Source organism: Haemorhous mexicanus, chromosome Z (assembly GCF_027477595.1).
Source record: "Haemorhous mexicanus isolate bHaeMex1 chromosome Z, bHaeMex1.pri, whole genome shotgun sequence".
In the NCBI taxonomy this organism is placed as follows: Eukaryota; Metazoa; Chordata; class Aves; order Passeriformes; family Fringillidae; genus Haemorhous; species Haemorhous mexicanus.
In genome coordinates, this window is record NC_082381.1 from 10,902,566 (window position 1) to 10,920,761 (window position 18,196).

At 46.1% G+C, this 18,196-nt stretch overlaps 1 protein-coding gene across 2 annotated transcripts in view; it reads left to right on the forward strand.

Annotated features, from left to right (window-relative positions):
* Nucleotides 1-6,123: 6,123 nt before the first annotated feature.
* SSBP2 (single stranded DNA binding protein 2) overlaps nt 6,124-18,196 on the forward strand; it is a 137,630-nt gene continuing 125,557 nt past the window's right edge. For both annotated transcript variants that reach the window (XM_059837097.1, XM_059837098.1), the window contains exon 1: nt 6,124-6,299. In XM_059837097.1, coding sequence (XP_059693080.1) covers nt 6,241-6,299 — 59 coding nt within the window. In that variant the 5' untranslated portion in view covers nt 6,124-6,240. The remainder of the gene's footprint in view (nt 6,300-18,196) is intronic.

The window sequence follows — 18,196 nt, forward strand, 5'->3', positions numbered from 1 at the left end:
CCAGTGGGGGCACAGTGGGTTATCAGGGTCCACTGGCACATTTTGTGCTTGCTGAGAAGCAGAGCAGGCCCACAGACAGATGCTTTATTTCCTGTGATCCCTGAGATCCAGAGAAGGTAGCTCCTTGGAGCAGGAAGCCCACGGAGCAGGCTGGAATGATCTCCACCTCCTGTGCTTGCACACCTCCAGCAAGCTGCCGAGGGGCTGGGTGTGCTGATGGAGCCTGGCTGGCGTGGTGCAGCACAGGGATGGCACTTAATTCAGCAGTATGTGCTCAGTAAATATGTGGAGAGGGAGAGAGAGAACCATTTCTCCATCCTCTGAGCTGGGTATGAACTCCTAGTGCAAAGACCGACCCGGAGAAGAGAACATCATGCACGTTTGTTTTATAAAACTCTGCAAAGGTTTGCCAAAGCTGCCACAGCCTCACAGCTTGGGCCATTTATTTTTTCCAGATCTTCACTTTGAGTGCCACTGCTTGCTTTGGAGTCTCTTCTTTATGAGCAGACTTTAATAAATGTAAAATTTTGAGCCTTCTGAAGAGGTTATTTGCCCTAACCATGGTTAAGTCCAGGCTAAAGGGGCAGAATTTCTGCTGTCATGCTCGTGCAGCCTGAGCCCTGCCAGGCCCACAGCCCACTGCAGGCAACCTCGTCAGCCCAGCCTCACAAAATTGCATTTTGGCTAATCCTAAACCCAAAAGAAACAAATGTGTTAAATAAGCCTGTTGAAGTCGACAGCAGCCTGCATATGTCAAACCAACTCGGGAATTATCAGCAGCTCCATACTGGGATCAACCTTTTCCTGCAACATATTGCTGAGGGTACTGACCCTGAAAATAAAAGCAATTTTGATGCTGCTAATGTGATTTCTGGCTGGGCTTTTTTTTTTTTTTTTTTTTTTTTTTTTTAGCACAGCACTAACTGCTAAAAGTGGGCAGCTAAGGCACTTTAGCAGCAAAGTCCTTTAGTGAATCCCTGCACCCACATCATGCAGAGAGAGATCTGTCCATGTGAAGCTTCATGCAGGATCAGGGTCCCATGTAGCCTCACATCCACCTGTATGCCCAGTGCTCATGCAGTTTTTCTCCTGTGGACTGTCACTCTCAGCACAAGGAGCCACACTCCTGATGGGGCACATCACTGAGCCAGCAATGGTGACTTTCAGCTATCCTTCAAATGATTGATAACTAAAGCAATGTATTTTTTCTCATACTATTTCTTTCCCCCCCCACAGACTGGGTTGTCTGGTAAAATGTAATTTCCACCAAATGGCTTAAAACAAGGAGCTAACCAATGAAATCAGGGAGATCTCTCATACTAGGGGTGTTTATGTAGACATAATTTTAACCCAATTATCAAATACATTTCTCCAAGAAAAGTATCAATTCCCATTCTAGGAGTCAAAATATGTGACTGGGGAGAAGAGGAAGACTGGATTTGAACTTTTCCTCATGAGAGGCAGCAGAAGCTCAACCCCCAGCCAGCACCAAAGGCACACAGGAGTGTCTGTGTGAGAGAGAGAGGCTGTGGCAGCCCCTCCAGTGGAAACAGCACCAGGGAGGGCTGAAACCACATAAAGCACCAGGAAAAGCAGCCGTGGAGGAAACCAGTACACAGAAACGTGGGGCTTTTTTCCACTGCAAGGTTCAGACCGTGTGGCACTGCGTGCCCTGTACAGATAATTTCCCCACTCTGAACTGTGTGTGAACAGCCCCGGCACAGCCAGTGAGAGCAATAAACCCGTGGAAGGTTTGTTCTTAGCAAGTTTTGCTTCCCAGCTGATGGTATTTGTGCTGTCTCTGGCCCCTTCGTGGATGAACTGTGTGGCAGGAGGCTGCCAAATCACCCTGGCTCCTTCTGCAGAGGCAGGAGGGAATTGTGGCTCCTGCTGGAAGCAGAAAGTGCAAGGGGTTATTGGGTTATTGGTAAGCCTTTCTTTGAGATCCAGAATCACAGAGCACCTCAAGCTGGAGGGGACCCACAAGGATTATCCCTCCCTACCCCTGAGCCATAATTACTTTTTTTTTCCCCTCCTCCCGGGTGGAAAAGAGGGGGCAAATAAAGATTTTGTTCTGACCTGAGCGTTCCCGCTCTCTCCATTCTCCAGCAACGATTTAGGACTCGTTCAATCACCTGAGCAACCCCTGCTCATCTGTATGGCTCAGGAATGAAAGTCTGCAGAAGGAGCCTCATAGTTAGGCACTCCACAGGAAGATTAAACATTCTACAGAAGGAGCAAGGATTCCTCAGAAAAGGCTTCAAAGCTGCCTCGGTCACGTATTTGTTGAAAAAGACTAAACAAAAGCGTCTCTCTCCCATGATATCTTGCCCAAAAAATCTTCCCAGCTACACAGCAATAAGTATAGATAGCTGGAATTAAAATAAGGGAGTAGCATTTACTGACTTAATTTCCTGAACAGCCCTTTGTTAAGGGCTGTGTGAAACCTGGCAGTTGGAATAATCAATGGTTTTTGAGGATCCACGGAATGGGCAGAAATACAAAGTAATTGTACATATTAGTGTATCAATAAAAGTGTGATCCTGTAATGTGACGTGGTTTAAGTCAGCCACACCAGCAATGTTTCACTGCAGATATCCTTAACATTAATCCATACTCTAGCAAGCTGCGGCAAGAGAGAGGGGGAAAAAAACCAACCACCCAGTTTGGAGCTATCCTGTATCTCAGACAGGATGATATAACATAGCATATGTTTTAAAATGATAAAGACTTCCAAGAATAAGGCAGTTTCCAGAATAATATTCATAACACGCCCAAACAAAAAGCAAAATCCTGTAATAATTGAATAATTGCAGCTTTCTATATCCAAGAAAAGTTAAAGGGGAGAAAAAAAAAAAAAAATCCAGCCCAAACCAGCCCTTTTCAGTGGCTTAGCTGGTCAACACTCTTATACACAAAGCCCAGTGCTCTTCCCTAAAACCGAAGAATTAATCAGCATTATGTAAGAGATTTTTATAACACTCTAAAAATACATTGTGAATTCCTTCCCAGTGTCGGACTGAGAAGCTTTAAAGTACCGCCACCCCTCATCCCCTTCTGGAACAAAGGCTGGATCCTCACTCCCGATACTGGAAACTCGAATTTTGTCTCGGCGCTCGCGCCTCAAATCTCATTAATTACAGCGCCGGCCTCATGAGATCCAAGTGCTCCTGCTGAGAGCGGCGTTTGTGCTCGGAATGACTGGAGCAGGGGCAGGGGTACCCGGCCAAACGCGCCCCCGAGGGAGAATTCCTGGCACACCGAACCCGGGAGCGCCGCTCGGGTGGGTTTCCCTGGTTATTCCCCTGCCGACCCAGCGAAGTTTTGTGGTTTTGTCCCCACTCTGGCGGTGGGTTTGATGGGTCACGGTGTTCCTCCTCCGGGGGCAGGGGCGCGCAGCATCGCCCGCCGGGTCCCAGCTCCGCTTCCCACCTGCTCCCTAAACACGGGCCAGCGCCATTCCTGCGCTTCCCACTGAAGGATCTCTGAGCAAAATTACAAAGTCATCACCTGAATGTTAATGGTAGCTTGGGAGGCAGACCTGTGAAGAGAATTTTTAGCGTTTAACGTTTCGCCTTCGCCGTTTTTCGCTCCTGTCTTGCTCCCGCCCCAGGGCCCCTCCCGAAGTTCAGACCGCTCGGCCCCAAATCACAATTTGATCTGCACAACCCACTGGCGGCCCTTCAGGCCAAAGGAAACCACGGGGATGCAAATAAATCACACGGAAAACGGGAACAAAGCATTTTCAGCTGCGAAAGTCCCGTCCTGGGATGCATACCCAAAGGACGTGACAGCTATCTCGCCATCACATTTTTGGGAAACGCTTCCACATTGTCCTTTTCCAGAAGAGCAAATTCTCCCCTCGCAGGGCTGACACCACACTGACGCAGTCGCCTTCCCGAGATATCCCCCACCCCTTAAACCACAAACAAATCAACCAAAACCATCGAGGCAAACAAAACGAGAGCCTCGGAGGATTGTCTCGCCCGGGAAGGATTTCGCCACCGTTATCAGTTCCGTGTGAAAGCCCTGCTGATACCACGGCTGGCGGGCGGCAGAGGGGAGCTTTGGAGAGGAGTTTCTCATCCAGCCTGATGGGCGATCCCGCCCTTCCCCAAGGGCGAGCAAACCCTGGCATCAAAGTTCTGCTCCGGGCGATCTGTACCGAAGTTCCAGCTACCCCTATGGCTTGACCAAGGATGTCCACGCTCACTCCTTTCCTTTCCTCAGCAGCCTTCTTTTAAATCTTACCCACAGCCCGAGTCGCTCTTTGCTCCCCGCCCTGATTCCCTCTCTCTGGGGCTCTCTCTGTGCCCTGTCCTGTCACCCGCGCTCGCCCCGAGTGCCACCAGCCGCGCCCGGCCGCCACCTCAGCTCCGGGCACCACACTTGTGGCAATTCCTCTGCCCCAGTGCGGGCAAAACGCCTCCCTTTGGTTCACCCTGCAGCAGCTTCTCAGGTTCTCTCCCTGGTCTTTCCCCCCAAATTCATCGAGCGTTGCGCTTTTACTTTGCTTTTTCTTTTTCGCATCCTTCGTTTCCTCGTCCTTCATTTCCTCTGCCGGCTTCTCCTTCCCTTCCACTCACTCCTTCCTCCCTCTTTTTCTCCTTTCCCACTTTCTCCTCACACCAGAACCCGCTTCCTCTGGTTTCCTGGGTGTAACTCGGGAGCAGGAGCCTCGGCCCCAAGCAGGGTGAATGATGTCAGCCTAATTTACTTCTTTCCACTCCAACCACACTCTCACGCTGTTAATAAAAATAAAAATATTTTTCAAAATCGTGCAATGGGGTGAAAGCCCAAGACGACCAACTTTGGCACAAAATGTCTTTTGTTGCCGTGTGTTTCAATCTGACGGATACTTGGGGTGGGTTCCTCGAGCACACACATCCCACGCTGGGCAGGGAACTGCCACAAGCACCTCGGGCTCTCCAGCCTCTCCTTCCTGTTGTCTCTGCTACTCCCTCGCTAATTTGTTCCAGCCGCTCATTAATACTCTCCTAATCCCCCCCTCCCCATCTTCACCTCACCAACCATTCCCTTCGCTCCGGCAGCTCAGGATCCAGAGGATGTTTTTTTCCCCTTGCAGCTCCAACAATGATAAACAGATGCTGGTGGTCTACGTCTGGCACAACTTCCCTGCTCGAATTTTGGTCGGGTTTTTTTCGCGGCCCTGGTTGTTCCTGACATTTGCCTGCCAACACGGCGGGGAGATAGATGATGGGTGCATTTGACACACACAAAAAAAAAAAAAAAACCAAAAAACAAACACGGGTTGGCATTGCTCACTTAAAACATCGAAATACTGATAGCCCTCTCCCACGGGTCACACACGGGAGTGGGTTTACAAGGTTAGCTTCAGTTTAAACATAAGCAGGCATCGATATCTGCAAAATTTGGGACTGTGGTTGAGGAGGAAGAGCGGAAAAATTCCAGAGCTTCGGGTACTTAAAAAAAGAGAAATCAAGTAACAAATGGCCCCAGTGGCTGCTCTCTCTCCTCTCTCAGCCGTCTCTGCGGAGCACGCAATTATTGCCTTGTAACTTAAAAAAAAAAAAAAAAATCAAAGCATTTCCTTGAATTTTCTTCAGACCGTGGGTGGTTTTTATATTTTTTTTTTAATTTTTATTTTTTTAAATTATTTTTTAAGCTACTCTAAGACACGCTGCTTCGCTTCAGGAAATGTTTCCTCCCCACCTCCAGCCCGGTCCCGGCTCTCGCTCTCCACCGTCCCTGGGGGGGGGGGGTTGTTCCCTTCCCCTGGGGGTGAGGGGTGCGAAAAGACCCCGGGGGTGCTTTTGGGGGATGTTTTTGGGGTGGGGGGCTCGCTTGGCCGCCGGGGGGGGTCGGGCTGGGGACACGGAGCGGGCGCTGGAGCGCTGCCCGGGCCAGTCCGGCCGCGAGTCCGGTCCGCAGTTTGCGTCTCTCTGGCGCGCTCCCCGCTCGGCGGCGCGGCGGCGGGGGGCGCGGCGGGCGCCGGGAACAGCCGGTTGTTTAAAATCCTTCTCGAACCGTTTCTAATTCCCCCTCGCGCGGGGAGCGGCGCGCGGGGGGGGGGGGGGGGGGGAGGTGGGGGGGCGGGGCCGCGCCCGGCCGGATGCGCGCCCCGTCCATCACCGCACGGGGGGCGGGCCCGGCCAATGGCGGGCGCGTGTGGCGCCCGTCACCCTGGCGACGGGGCCGGTCCCGGGGAGGCGGTGATGGGTTGACAGGTGCGTGACAGTCGGGAGCTTCTCCGCAGGCATGTACGGCAAAGGCAAGAGCAACAGCAGCGTCCCGTCCGACAGCCAGGCCCGCGAGAAGTGAGTGCCCCCCCCTCCCCGTCCCGCCCCACACGCCCGCCGGCCCCGCGCGCGCGGCCCCCTCACAAAGTTTGCGGCGCTCCGCGGCCGAGGGGGCGCGGGGGGCAGCGGCCGCGCTCGGCGGGTCCCCGCGCCGGGACGCGCGGTCCGAGCTTGGCCGGGGTCGTGGCGGGGTCCCCCCCGGCCTGCCCGGGACGCTGCCCCGCCGTGCCCGCTCCGCAGCCCGGCCCCGCAAGGTGCCGGGACCCCTCCGGTAACAAAGAGCCCGGGCAGGGGGCCGGGGCCGCGTCCCAACTCGCCGCCTCGCAACTTTTGCCGCGGCCCCCCATTGTTCGCTCTCGGGGGGCTCCGCGCCCGCCCCGCTGCACAAAGGGGAGCGGGCACCGCGCCCCCCGCCCGGGGCCGGCCGGGCTCCCGCTGCCTGCCCGAACTCATGCTGGGGTTTTATTATTTTTTATTCCTAATTGCGCTTAACGCGCCCGGGCGAGCCGCGCTCCGGCGTTCTCCAGCCCGCTGCCCGACGGGTGGGCTGGGGGTGCCCCGGCACGGGCACCGCCGGGAGAACGGGGGGAAAAACGCAATTTTTGGGGAATGGACGGCGTCTCCTCAAGTTGTCCTGTAGCGGCCGCGACTTGGCGTGACCGAGGCCGGTTTGGCACGGTGGGGGTGGAGGGGGAGGAAAAGCCCGTGCGAGGAGGAGGAGGAGGAGGAAGAAGAAGAAGAGGACGAGGGGGGACGAAGTGTAGCGGAGGTGGGAAGGTCGGGGTAAGGCTGCTGAGGGGGTCCGGAGGCGGAGACCGCCTGCCAGAGACCGGGTTCGCACCTCTGTGTTCCAAAAACCGCATCGCTCCAGAGCGGGTTCAGCACCCGGGATCTGCGCTCCGGGCACGGCCGAGGAGTTTCCCTTCAGGCAGCTGGTCTTGAACCTTCACCTAAAAGTTTTTTTTTGTTTGTTTGTTTGTTGGTTGGTTTCCTTTTTTTTTTTTTTCTTTCGTGCGCGTGAGTTTAGGAATTTTGGGTTTGATGGTTTCATTTGGTTTTTTGCCTTTTTTTTTTTTTTTTTTTAGTTAATGTTGGTTTAGGTTTTTTTCGTGCGTTTTTATTTTTGGTTTTGTTTGGTTGTTTTGTTGTTGTTGTTGGTTTGTTTTTTTTTTTCCCAAGACTTGCTAATTCCAGAGGCTGGCATGCACGCTTCCTGCAACAGCAGCAGGCCAGGCATCTCTGTTTCTACAGGAGAAGGGGAATTTAAGGCGTTTGACAATTTCACACCTAACTTTGCCACGGGAAAGTGGAGGGAGACAGAGGCAGCCCTGCCGGGAAGCGTTAATTGCTGAGATGGAGCGGGAGGCACAACTTGGGCTCTGAAATCTGATCAACTAGTGGCACTTCTTAGTTCCAGCGGAGGGATAATTTTAAAAATAATTGCTTGGCCGGCTGGTGGAAGCACTGTTTATTTTGTCTTAGCAAAATTAGGGAATTAAACCATTTCCTCGTGCTACATGGCTGCTGGTGTTTGTCAATACTCTCGGTAAATCACTGAAGGGCACAGTGGGATCTCACAGTGGGACTGAAAACAAATCCATAGGGCTGCTGTGCATCGGATCAGATGAAGATCGTGTTGTTTTAATTCTGCTTTGCAAAAGGTACCCAGTGCAAGCCACACACACAAGTGCTCTGGTCGTGGGTCTGAAACTTTAAACAGTTTTCAGTCGTAGTGTTTTCATTGCAGCTGATTTTTCTTCGGTGTTCTTGATGCTATAAAGCACATAATATTTTGTTTGGTCTGAAAATGCTTAACAATTTTCAGGGCAAGCCTGCCAAACTGACTTATTGTCAAGTAGCAACTGCCCTCCTAAGTAAAGTTGTGAGGACCTGCTAGATGGTGCTGTTCGATTTAAATACACGTTGTCTCCCACTAACAGCTGGAAATGTGGACTCCTCACGTGTAGATTATGCAAAAAACTGAAATGGTTTGCTTTTAGATCGTGGACCTGACTGGTCAGAAACTTCATGGTTGCATCTCCTTACAAATTAACTCAGCTGGGAGTTGGAAACATCCTCTTTCTACCCCTCTCCTCCTTCCTCCAGTGGGAAAAAAAAATAATAAAAAGCTTTGAGACTTGCTTTATGATGTGGAATACCATTATGTATAGTCTACATTACAGATTTTTTTGGTATTTCATCTGTTAAAATTTCTTCTTTCTGATCAGATCATATCCTTGCCATTTTCATGTGCTTTCTTTCTGACTTCCAAAAAACTGTGGTTGCATTTTTTTTCCCCCTCTTAGGACATTGTTTTACAGCCATGAAATGCTTGTCCCGAGGTAATGCAAGAGTTTTTGTTCTGCTCAAAAAGAAGTGGCTGTCCAGTTAAATATCTCTACAAAAACACATCTCTGACTTCTGCATGAGATTGTGTTAATTTGGAAACCACAGAGAAAAATACATATGTTTGACTGATACAATAAGTACTTATTTAATCAAGAGAAGTGGAATTATAATTATGTTTAATATCAAACTTTTTAGAACAGAAAATTCAACTGAACACTGGCGTGTCTCCTCAAGATTTTAAGTGCCTAAAATATGTAGCCAGTAACTCCAAAATACACTTGTAATAATTGAGGAAATAAATTTAAAAAAAAATTACACTCCCTCAGTTTTTAATGGCCTGATTATGTGGACCATGTGTGTTCCCCATGAGGATGTGTGCCAGTGAGAGGACCTGGGTGTGAAAAGCTTATTTACCAAGTGTGGGAAAGATGTGTGTTGTTCAGCTGCTGTTTGTGATATTTGTTGTGATATATTTTACAGAGCAGCCCAGTGCCAAGTGTCTCTTGTAGCACGGTGTCTTGCTGTGTGCTGCATTCGGTATTTGTGTCCTTTGAGGTTATGTAATTACTACAAAAACGAACAAAGTTTTGCCAGCCATTTGTAATAGCCCTTGGCAGATTTTCAGTTCCAAGATGGCATTTGTTTTATGGTCCCTCTCTTTGTCCCTTCTGCTTGACCTCAGGGGTAAACCTCCCGTGCTGTTTAGCTTCACAACACACTGAATTTGGGGGCAGCAATACCCAGTTTTGTGCCAGAGAGGTGCAGAACAGCACAGCTGGATAAAACCCTGAAGGGGAGGGAGGGCAGACGATACCTGTGAGGCATGAGGAAGGTGAAGAGACACAAATCACAAGAAAGAGTCTTTGTGCCCCTTCCTCTCACTCTGGAACAGCTGTGCCTTAATTTTAAGCTGTGTCCATCCCCGTTGCTCAAGGATGGAAAAACTGTGTTAAACAGTAGGTCTACACCACAGACCCCACTACTGTCAAAGGAAAAAAGTCTATAAAGAATCTGCACATCCTCTGTTGTTACCTCTTCACAGCACCTGTGACCAATCTTTTTTCATTTTCCCCCTCTTATTCCTTAATATACAACTATTTCAGATTAGGAGCTTGGACCTGACAGCACTTCACTGAATGGTGAAACTCTCTAAACTGTTAATCTTTCAGAAAAAAAAGGACCAGACCACACAAGTTGCATTTGCAAATATATATCTGTCTGTTTATATATAAATAATACTTCAGGTTGAATATAGGTATGTAGAAAAGCAGCTCTAACAAACATATAAGGAAATCTAAATTCTGGTGGTAATATATGTTTTGAGTTCAGTTTTCTTCATATTCCAGTGATCTTCCAAACTAATCCTCTTCCCAAGAAGCCCCAAACCTTCTTGGGGCTTGGCAGACACCCAGATGGATGACTAGAGACTTCAATTTAATTTCTTATAAAATGATGCCTTATCAAAATACTGCTTCTCTTCAGGTCTGTTTTGAGAGGTTGCCTGTTTGTATGTACAGTTCCTTGGTATGAGTGGAGTTCTTAGGGTATCTTCTTTCATGGTTTTTTTTTTCCCCCCTTCTGATTTGAAAAGACTACATTGTCCAAATTTACATAGTTAAGTCATCTTTTCAACTGCAATGTTTGTAAGCTACGTAAAAATAAGAATCAAATAAAAATTAACTGGCTTCAGTGATGAATTTGCTACTCATCCCAGGGAAGTGGCCAGCTAGTTTCTTAAGATTTTGTGGAAAAAGATGCATTAATTCTCTTCCCCCCCTGCCCCTTTCTGAAGACAAATCTGGTAGTTTAATCCTGCCTGTTTTGTAAAGTTTGGGTTTGACATGTATCCATCAGGTCTAACTTGTAAAAGTTGCAGTTGTGCTGCTCAGGGAGTCTGTGAACATCAGGCATTTTACAAGAATATACATTTTAATAAACTGTGCAGAAGGGAGGGCTCTGGAAATAGTAGCTATTTATCAGTATTTATTATTGGCCATGTGCTTCAGGTGCTCGTTTACTCTGCACAGGTGTCTTGGGATCACATGAAAATGTGTCAGGTAATGTATGTGCTGCCATTCAGATTAAACAGAAGAAATTAATTCTGCTTAAATTACAGGCATAGGATACTGTCACAAGTATTAAAGCAGCCAAGATTTCAGTAAATTTGCCAAACTTCCACTGTTTGGGTGGAAAAGTTACAGTGCAATATTTAAGCCTTGTGCCGATTCCTGTAACTTTTTTTTTGTGTGTAAGAGTTCAGTTCAAATGTGACCCATTTTGAAAATTGGGCAAAGACAATAGGTGTTTTCCAATGTTTTAAAAGTTTTCTCTATTTTTACCATGGAAGACCGATGATACCCCTCTCCTTCAAAACACTTTAAATCTGGTTGAAAAAGAAAAGGATGGGGGATTTGATTCCAGAGATGTGTCTTTTTCCCATTTGCATGACAAAGCATCTGAATTTAGCCAGGATACAAGCCTTTTCAAAAAGATCCATTTGCATATGCTTAGGGCTTACTGACTGTAATCGCTGAATATTTCATCTTCGCTGGGAGGCAGCAGATCCTGGGATCAGAGGGGAGGAAAATTGGGGCTGGGTGGGAAGGAAAGAGGAGATGTGAGCAGCTGGAGCATGCAGCTGTGAGGTGCCAGGACACAGGCATGACAGGGAGCATAGAGGAAATGGGATGGAAGTGGTCAGTCTGGAGAGGGGAGACAGAGAATTGCTCCCGAAGAGAAATGGCCCTGGGATTGGGGGTCTGGGATCTGGGATCAGGGGTCTGGGATCAGGGGTCTGGGATCAGGGATCAAGGGTCTGGGATCAGGGAGGAGGCTGCAGCATCTGGACCAGGGACACAGACCTGGCGAGAGGGAGCAGAGCCAGGACAGCCAGGAGGCAGCTCAGGAAGTGGGAGGCTTTTGTTGAGCTAGGAGGAACATTCTGTCCCTCCAGGTGCTGGGAAATGACCATTCCTTTGCTGCCAGGAAGGACTTGAAAGAGCAGGGGTGTAATATTTGCTGTCTCCACGGTAAAACCGACCCACACCTCTGAGATGGCAGCACACCGAGGGGTGTGTGGCAGTCCTGGAGCTGTGTCTCAGGGATGTCAGAGCCCCGGAAGGGAAGGGTAGGATTTGCCATTCAGAAGCAGCTGGAAAAGTGTGTCTCTGCAGTGTCTGGGCACTGTACTTGCATTCCCAAAAATGTTCTCTTAACTTGGAAAATGCAGATATACATGGAGCGTATTTCTCACTTTGCCCTCATTTGCATGTTCACTGATTTTTTTTTTCCCCTCTGGAAAAAAAAGAAAAAGCTGTGGGGTTTTTGTTGTGCAGGGAAGAGCATTGTTTTGGTAATGAGCAGCTATTTGATAATTTGCTATTTTGCTGTCTTGCGGTTTGTGCCTTATGGCTGCCTTGCTGTTTCATAATACGGCTGTTCCTACAGGAAGATTGTGTTGTTTCTTTGGTGCCCAGCTCCACAGTGTCTGAGCTTCACCTCTAAAAATAGGCATCCAGCCACTCCTGACCGACAGCCAGTTTGGAAGTAGCATTAAGATGCAGAAAAGCAAAAGACAAAAATGTTTATTGGTTATTGGGTCCCCAGTTTGAGCTGTGTAGCCCTGAATTTTATTTTATTTTTCTTTCTTGGAGTATCACATAAACCAGAAATGCATAAAGACAACTTCCACTGTCTCTTTTGCCACAGGATGAGATGCCAAAGGAACTTGTAGAAATGTTGTATTTTTGTGAAACTGCTGTCTCTCTTGTGGGTACACTTCAAAATGGGAAATGCACTTGAAATGATCCAGGCTGGAGAGTTGTACCCTCACCTGCAGCAGGGCCCCTCCAGGGTGCTGTGCTTAGGGAGAGAGGCTCACAAATGCCTGGTTCTGTGGCTTGGGGTGGCTGAGCAGAGCCACTTCAGGGAAGGGTCACTGCCCTGAACAGCCTCGTGTGGTGCTCTGCAGGTAATGAGCAATGGCTCAAAACACCTTATTTTTAAGAATTTTCTGCTAAGGCTCCTTTGGGCAAAAGCAGATGACGTTTTTTCTCCATCAGTGTTCAGGAGCTGCGTCTGCAGAGCCTTCCAGCTGTGTTGCTTGGGGTTAGGACCACTTGTTTCCTGCTTTCTTTGGTGCACAAACATTCCAGGAAGTAGTGCTGGTCCAGGCTGAGTCACAGTTGAGGGGTTTTTTCCATGCTGTGGAGCCACTGACCCCTAACACCCAGTTGTTCAGGCAGTGGGCAGGTGTTGATTCAGCTCCTGGGAGAAAATCATCCTCAGATATCCACAAATGTGTTAATCCAGAAGTCTTGATGACCTCTGTCCACGCTTCTCTAGTCTTTGAGGTATTTCTCACTTACAGTTCCAGGAAGGGAGAAGGTGAGAACATAAAATGTCCCTTTCTAAGAAACTGAAATATGGCAGTAGTCAGGAGCATAGAGTCTTAGCTTTTCACTTTCCATCAGATATAAAATAAAAATAAACTGAACATTTTTGTGGTGGGTCATTTTTTTTCCCTTTCACACCTTCTGTGGTTCTTGCCTCTGGACTTTTTCTCCATATTGTTAGTAGCATATCCAGAGCAGAATGAAATAATTACCTTTCATTTGACATAATATAGATAAAACAATGCTATTAATACTCTCTGGAACACTTGCATGTTAATTGTTGCTGTTTGTTGGGGGAGTTGTTTGTTTGTATGGGGGGGTTGTTTTATTTTGTTTTTTAAATAATCCATTTTTGCAGTCACATGCCCTCCAGGTTCTTTTTGCGACATAGCTGCCTTGCCAATTATTCCCCATTTCATATTTGTGTGTTTGATTTCTTAGTCCTGAGCATGGTACTCTGCATTTGCCTGTATTGAATTTTCTGTTATTAACTTTCCTTATTCTCTTCCTGTCCCCAGAAGGGCTTGTAATTTTTCCTGATTTTCATGTACACGTCTGTATTTCTACATAGCACTCATTAATGAAAGTCTTTTGTGGAGCAAAAAGTGGAGCTGGCTTAGGGTAGGAAGAGCTTTGTTGAAACGTTCTCTCTTCTGTAGAAACATGCTGTTAGTGACTCTTCCATAATTTATTTTATGTGATTGTACCCTGATTTTTAATTTCATGAGGATGTTTGCTGATGCAGGTGTCATGTGATAGGCTAAGAGTCAAAAGTTAGTATTTTAACTTTTCCACCTGTTCCTTCTCACCCACTGCCCGCTCTCCCAGGTGAACCAAACTGAGCTGATACTTCTTTTTTTGGCAGATAATGTTGGCCTCTTGCCTTTCTGTTTTGAAGGTGTTTCTATCCCTAAAGCCCTTCCTTTCCTCTTCCTTTGGCCCTCCTTCCCCTGTGCCCAGAGAGACCTGAGCCTCTTGTAGAGAAGCTTTTGGCTCCTCCAAGCCCCAGCTGCACACAGCTTTGACATACACATCTCCTCTCAAGCAAAACCAGCCTACTTTGTGATAAAAGAACAAAAATTTCCATTAAAATAATTTATTTTGCCCATTTTTTTTCTCTAGGCTTTCCAAAGTTGTCTCAATCATTCTTCGGGCAAGAGTCCCAGTGTTTTTGAGGGTTTATTGTTAAGCTGGAGCCACCTGTGGAAGAACACTGTGACACCACACTTTTTTTGCCCCACCTTCTTTCCTATACAAATATCAATTGGAAATTACAATTTGAGGAAATCCAGATTTCAGAAATCACATTTCTGATGGCAGGTGTAGTTTTTCAGCTATAGTTGTGGATAGTGAGGGTTGTTTAGCTCCTCTGTGCATCGAATTCATAGGCTGCTTTATCCCATCCTTGCTAGGTTTTAAATCTGCCTTTGGGCTCGTGCCTTGGTGTTTTTTGGAGTTTGTGTGGGTCTGATTGAAGTACACCCCTTGATGTTAACCCCAAACTCTTAAAGGGATTTATCTGGCCTACATTGCTGATCAATTCCTAATTTTCTGCTTAGGCTTCACTGTTTCTTTTCTTCTTTTCTCCTATTCCTAAATAAAATACTGTTTTTGAAAGAAATTTAAGAAGTTAATGATTACACACTGTCCTATGTGTTACAGTATTTCCATTTTTATTTCCAATGCCTCGGAGTCTTGGGATACATTTCACCTTCAAACCAAACCAAAACCCTGTAATTTTCATAGGAAGAATCCAGTGTTTTGAAAATACAGAAGCAATAAGTAAACAGTACTAAGGAGTTACCACTATATGTAAATGCCAGTGCATGCAATTTTAATTTTATATTGCTATTGATAATGTCTTGTTACTAGCAGGTGCATTTTTGTATTGATATAAAGAGTTTGGAAAGTTAGCAAGAATGTTCCATTGCTGGAGTTAAGCATTTTTACAGATAGGAGAAGAAAGTAAAATACTACCCATGTTTTCTGTGATAAACAGCCTAATGCTTATAAGAAAGTGTTGGGTTTTAGTCTCAAAAACCTGTTTTAGAGGTTAGGAAAAAATTCCAGCAACATCAGTGGCAAACTGTAGCAGCCTGAGTTCCTTTCCTTGGGAGGGATTGTGCTTTCTGAGTAGGGTATTGGAGTGTTATTAATTCCTTAATAACTGTGTTGCTCTTGACAGTGTTGGGACAGGGTGGATCGTGTGGCTGACAGGGTGTGTGACTGTGTCATAAATATGGGGAGATTTGTGAGGATGGAGGTGAGGCTGATGCTCCTCAGAAGTTGGGGTGCTTTATCAGATCCCTGGAGCAGCAGCAGCAGGATTTGGGAACCCAAAGCCTCTCCTGATTTCTCCATGCTAGATTTGTTATTTGTGTTCTTCTCCCAGCTAATTCTCAAAGAGTGAGGGCTAGCCATGGATGGTTTGGGTTAGCTTCTGAGTGGAGGTGCTGGTGGGGAGGTGCAGATGCTTTTTGAGTGTTTGGAGTGGGGGTGAGTTACTGACATTTCATCAGGTCTAAAAGGAATAATGAAACTCCCTTGCCAAATCTGAATTTGCCCTGGAAGTGAGGGTTATGACTCCTATCTCATGTGTCTCTTGAACTGTTTGGCTCCTTTAATTGTTTATTGTTTAATATTCCTTGAAATGTGAATTTGGAGAGGATACAGGTACAAGAAGGTGATGTTTAAAAAACTAAAAGGCATCTGTTGCAGCCTGAGGAATTTGGTTTTCCTGTGTGTATGCACATTGTAAAATAATGCGAATATAAGTTGATTTTTTGGGTTGGAGTGGAAGTATATGATCAACAAATAAACACACAGAGCTTGCACACAGGACAGTTTTTTAGCAAAAATACAAAGCTGGAAAAGATGAAGGAGATCTTCTGATAAGGAGATGAAGAGCAGTGTTGGAAGTTTGGAAATGTGCCTCTGGTGATGGTAATGGGCTTGACGAGCAGATCTGAAGGGTAAAACACTGCTGGTGTTCCTGACTTCTGAGCAGCTCCTCAAATCCAGTGTCACTTCTAATTTTGCTAAATGTACATCTAATTCTTTATGAAGGAAAGATGTTTACTTTTACAAGACCATTGTGTGTAGACGTGGGCATCCATAAACCTAGTTATATATACTTCAAAATATTTTTAGAAATAATATGAGCTATTATAATGTAGCAAAACCCAAATAAACAACTCCCGACCCCAAATAAAACTATCTTATGCTTCAAAAATGCCAGACTTAACGTATTTGTCCAACTGCAGTTGGGGAACATAAAAAAACTATTTTGAATGATTTCACAGATTATCCCAAATAGATGATCAGAAACAAAAGCAGACTGGAGTATTGGATGCAGATGTATTCCCATTAAATCCAGTAATTAAAGAAAATTGTTTATAAAATGTTACCCATATTCCCCAAACAGACCTGTAAGCATGTAGTTATGTAGTAAATAATTTTAAACTAGGGAAAAAAAAATTTAAAAAAAGAGAGAGAGAAAGAGCAAGATAGAAGTTGCCCAGTGTCAGTCTCCAATTCTGGCTGTGATTACTCATTTAGGGAAAAAAAAAACCCAAATAATAGAAGTTTTTCTTGCCATAAAACCAGAAGCATTTTTCCTGTAAAAAAGTGTTAGTGGATTGAACAGTTTTTCACTCATATCACTATCTAGTAAAGCTCTTACAAAATACTTCAAAAAGTCAGAAAAGGACTCTGTGGTTTCCATACTTGGACTGTGAGCCAAATAAATGAATTTGAAAATGCAGGGTCATGCCTGCAGCAGCTTGTGGGAGTACCTGTTCCATATTTCAGAGAGCAGGTCGTGCATAAGGGGCGCCCTGATGGAGCAGCACTGGGGATGATCAGCTGCAGCCACAGGGAAACACTCAGAGCTTGTGGAAGTATTTTGGAATTAGTTTCTGTTTAATTTCTCTTTGCACAGTGTACACATTCAATGGGCAAGGCATAATTAGACGGGCTGTCTGGTGTGGTGTGTTTTTACAGAGAGCTTTGCCTTCTGCAAATGGTTGTGGGCTGAAGTGAACACAGGCACTTAATGCTCAGCACAAACATTGGAAATCCTCAGTAATTCAGGGCACAAGTGAAAAACTAATTGAGGGAAGTATAGGGAAACCTAACCCATGGTAGTGTCAGATGTGCCTGGGGCTTTCTGACACCTTATTCTGAGGCATTCCGAGGGTGTTGTGAAAGGAACCAAGAAAGGAGATTAAAGGGACCAACAGTGCAGCTTGGCAAAGTAGTTGCTGTGTATTCTGCAGCCTGAAAATGGAAATGTGTTCATGTTCTTCCTGCCTTTGTGATTCAGTTGTAGATTTCAGCTAAACTTCAGTCCAGCTCTGTGACAGGCAGTTTATAACAAGCTCATAACTTTCTTGGTGTTTCCCGTTTCCCAGTCCAGGGTCATTTTTAAAGAGTTAACATAGCTGAAGGAGAGATGACCATTGCATTCTCCCAGCACCAGTTTCTGTCACTGTGTTGCCTGTATTTGTGTTAATAGGTGTATGTATGAATTTATATAATAATATTTATAGATCAAGGATTGATACCTCTGTCTTTAGAACAGGCAAATGGGCATCACTTGTGTGTGTTGAATGACAAAGGTAGATTGGTGGGGAAAAAAAGACAAACAGTTTTGATTCAAATATGGAATAAAATTAAAAGAGGCATTTTCAGAGTTAATAGAGTAACTGTACTCTTGGTCCACCTTTGAGCTGGTTCAGTGGCAGCCTTTTATACCCTTGTCATGTTTCCTGGTATGGAAACAAAATTTACTGTGTCCTACCTGTTGGTTGTATAATAACTGTAGTTACCTCACCAAGGCTGATTTTATGTTCAGCACCTGTATTTACTTGTCTGTAGGATCAATATTCAACACCTGTATTTACTTCTCTTCAGGACCAACAACAGGACTACCCAACAACCCAGCTTCTTAAAGCAAAGTATTTGAGTATTTAGAGAAGTGTGAATGAAAGCCTTTGGAAACAGCAAGAGCAGTCCAAATGTGTAACTGTTTTTCTGTCTGGGAATGCTCTACTCCCCTAATGCTAATCTGGTGCAAGAACTTTAAATGCCCCCATCAAGCTTCCATCCATGGTTCTCCCTCAACAGCAACCCCAGCAACTGACACGAGTTTATCCAAAAGAGAAAAGAGTT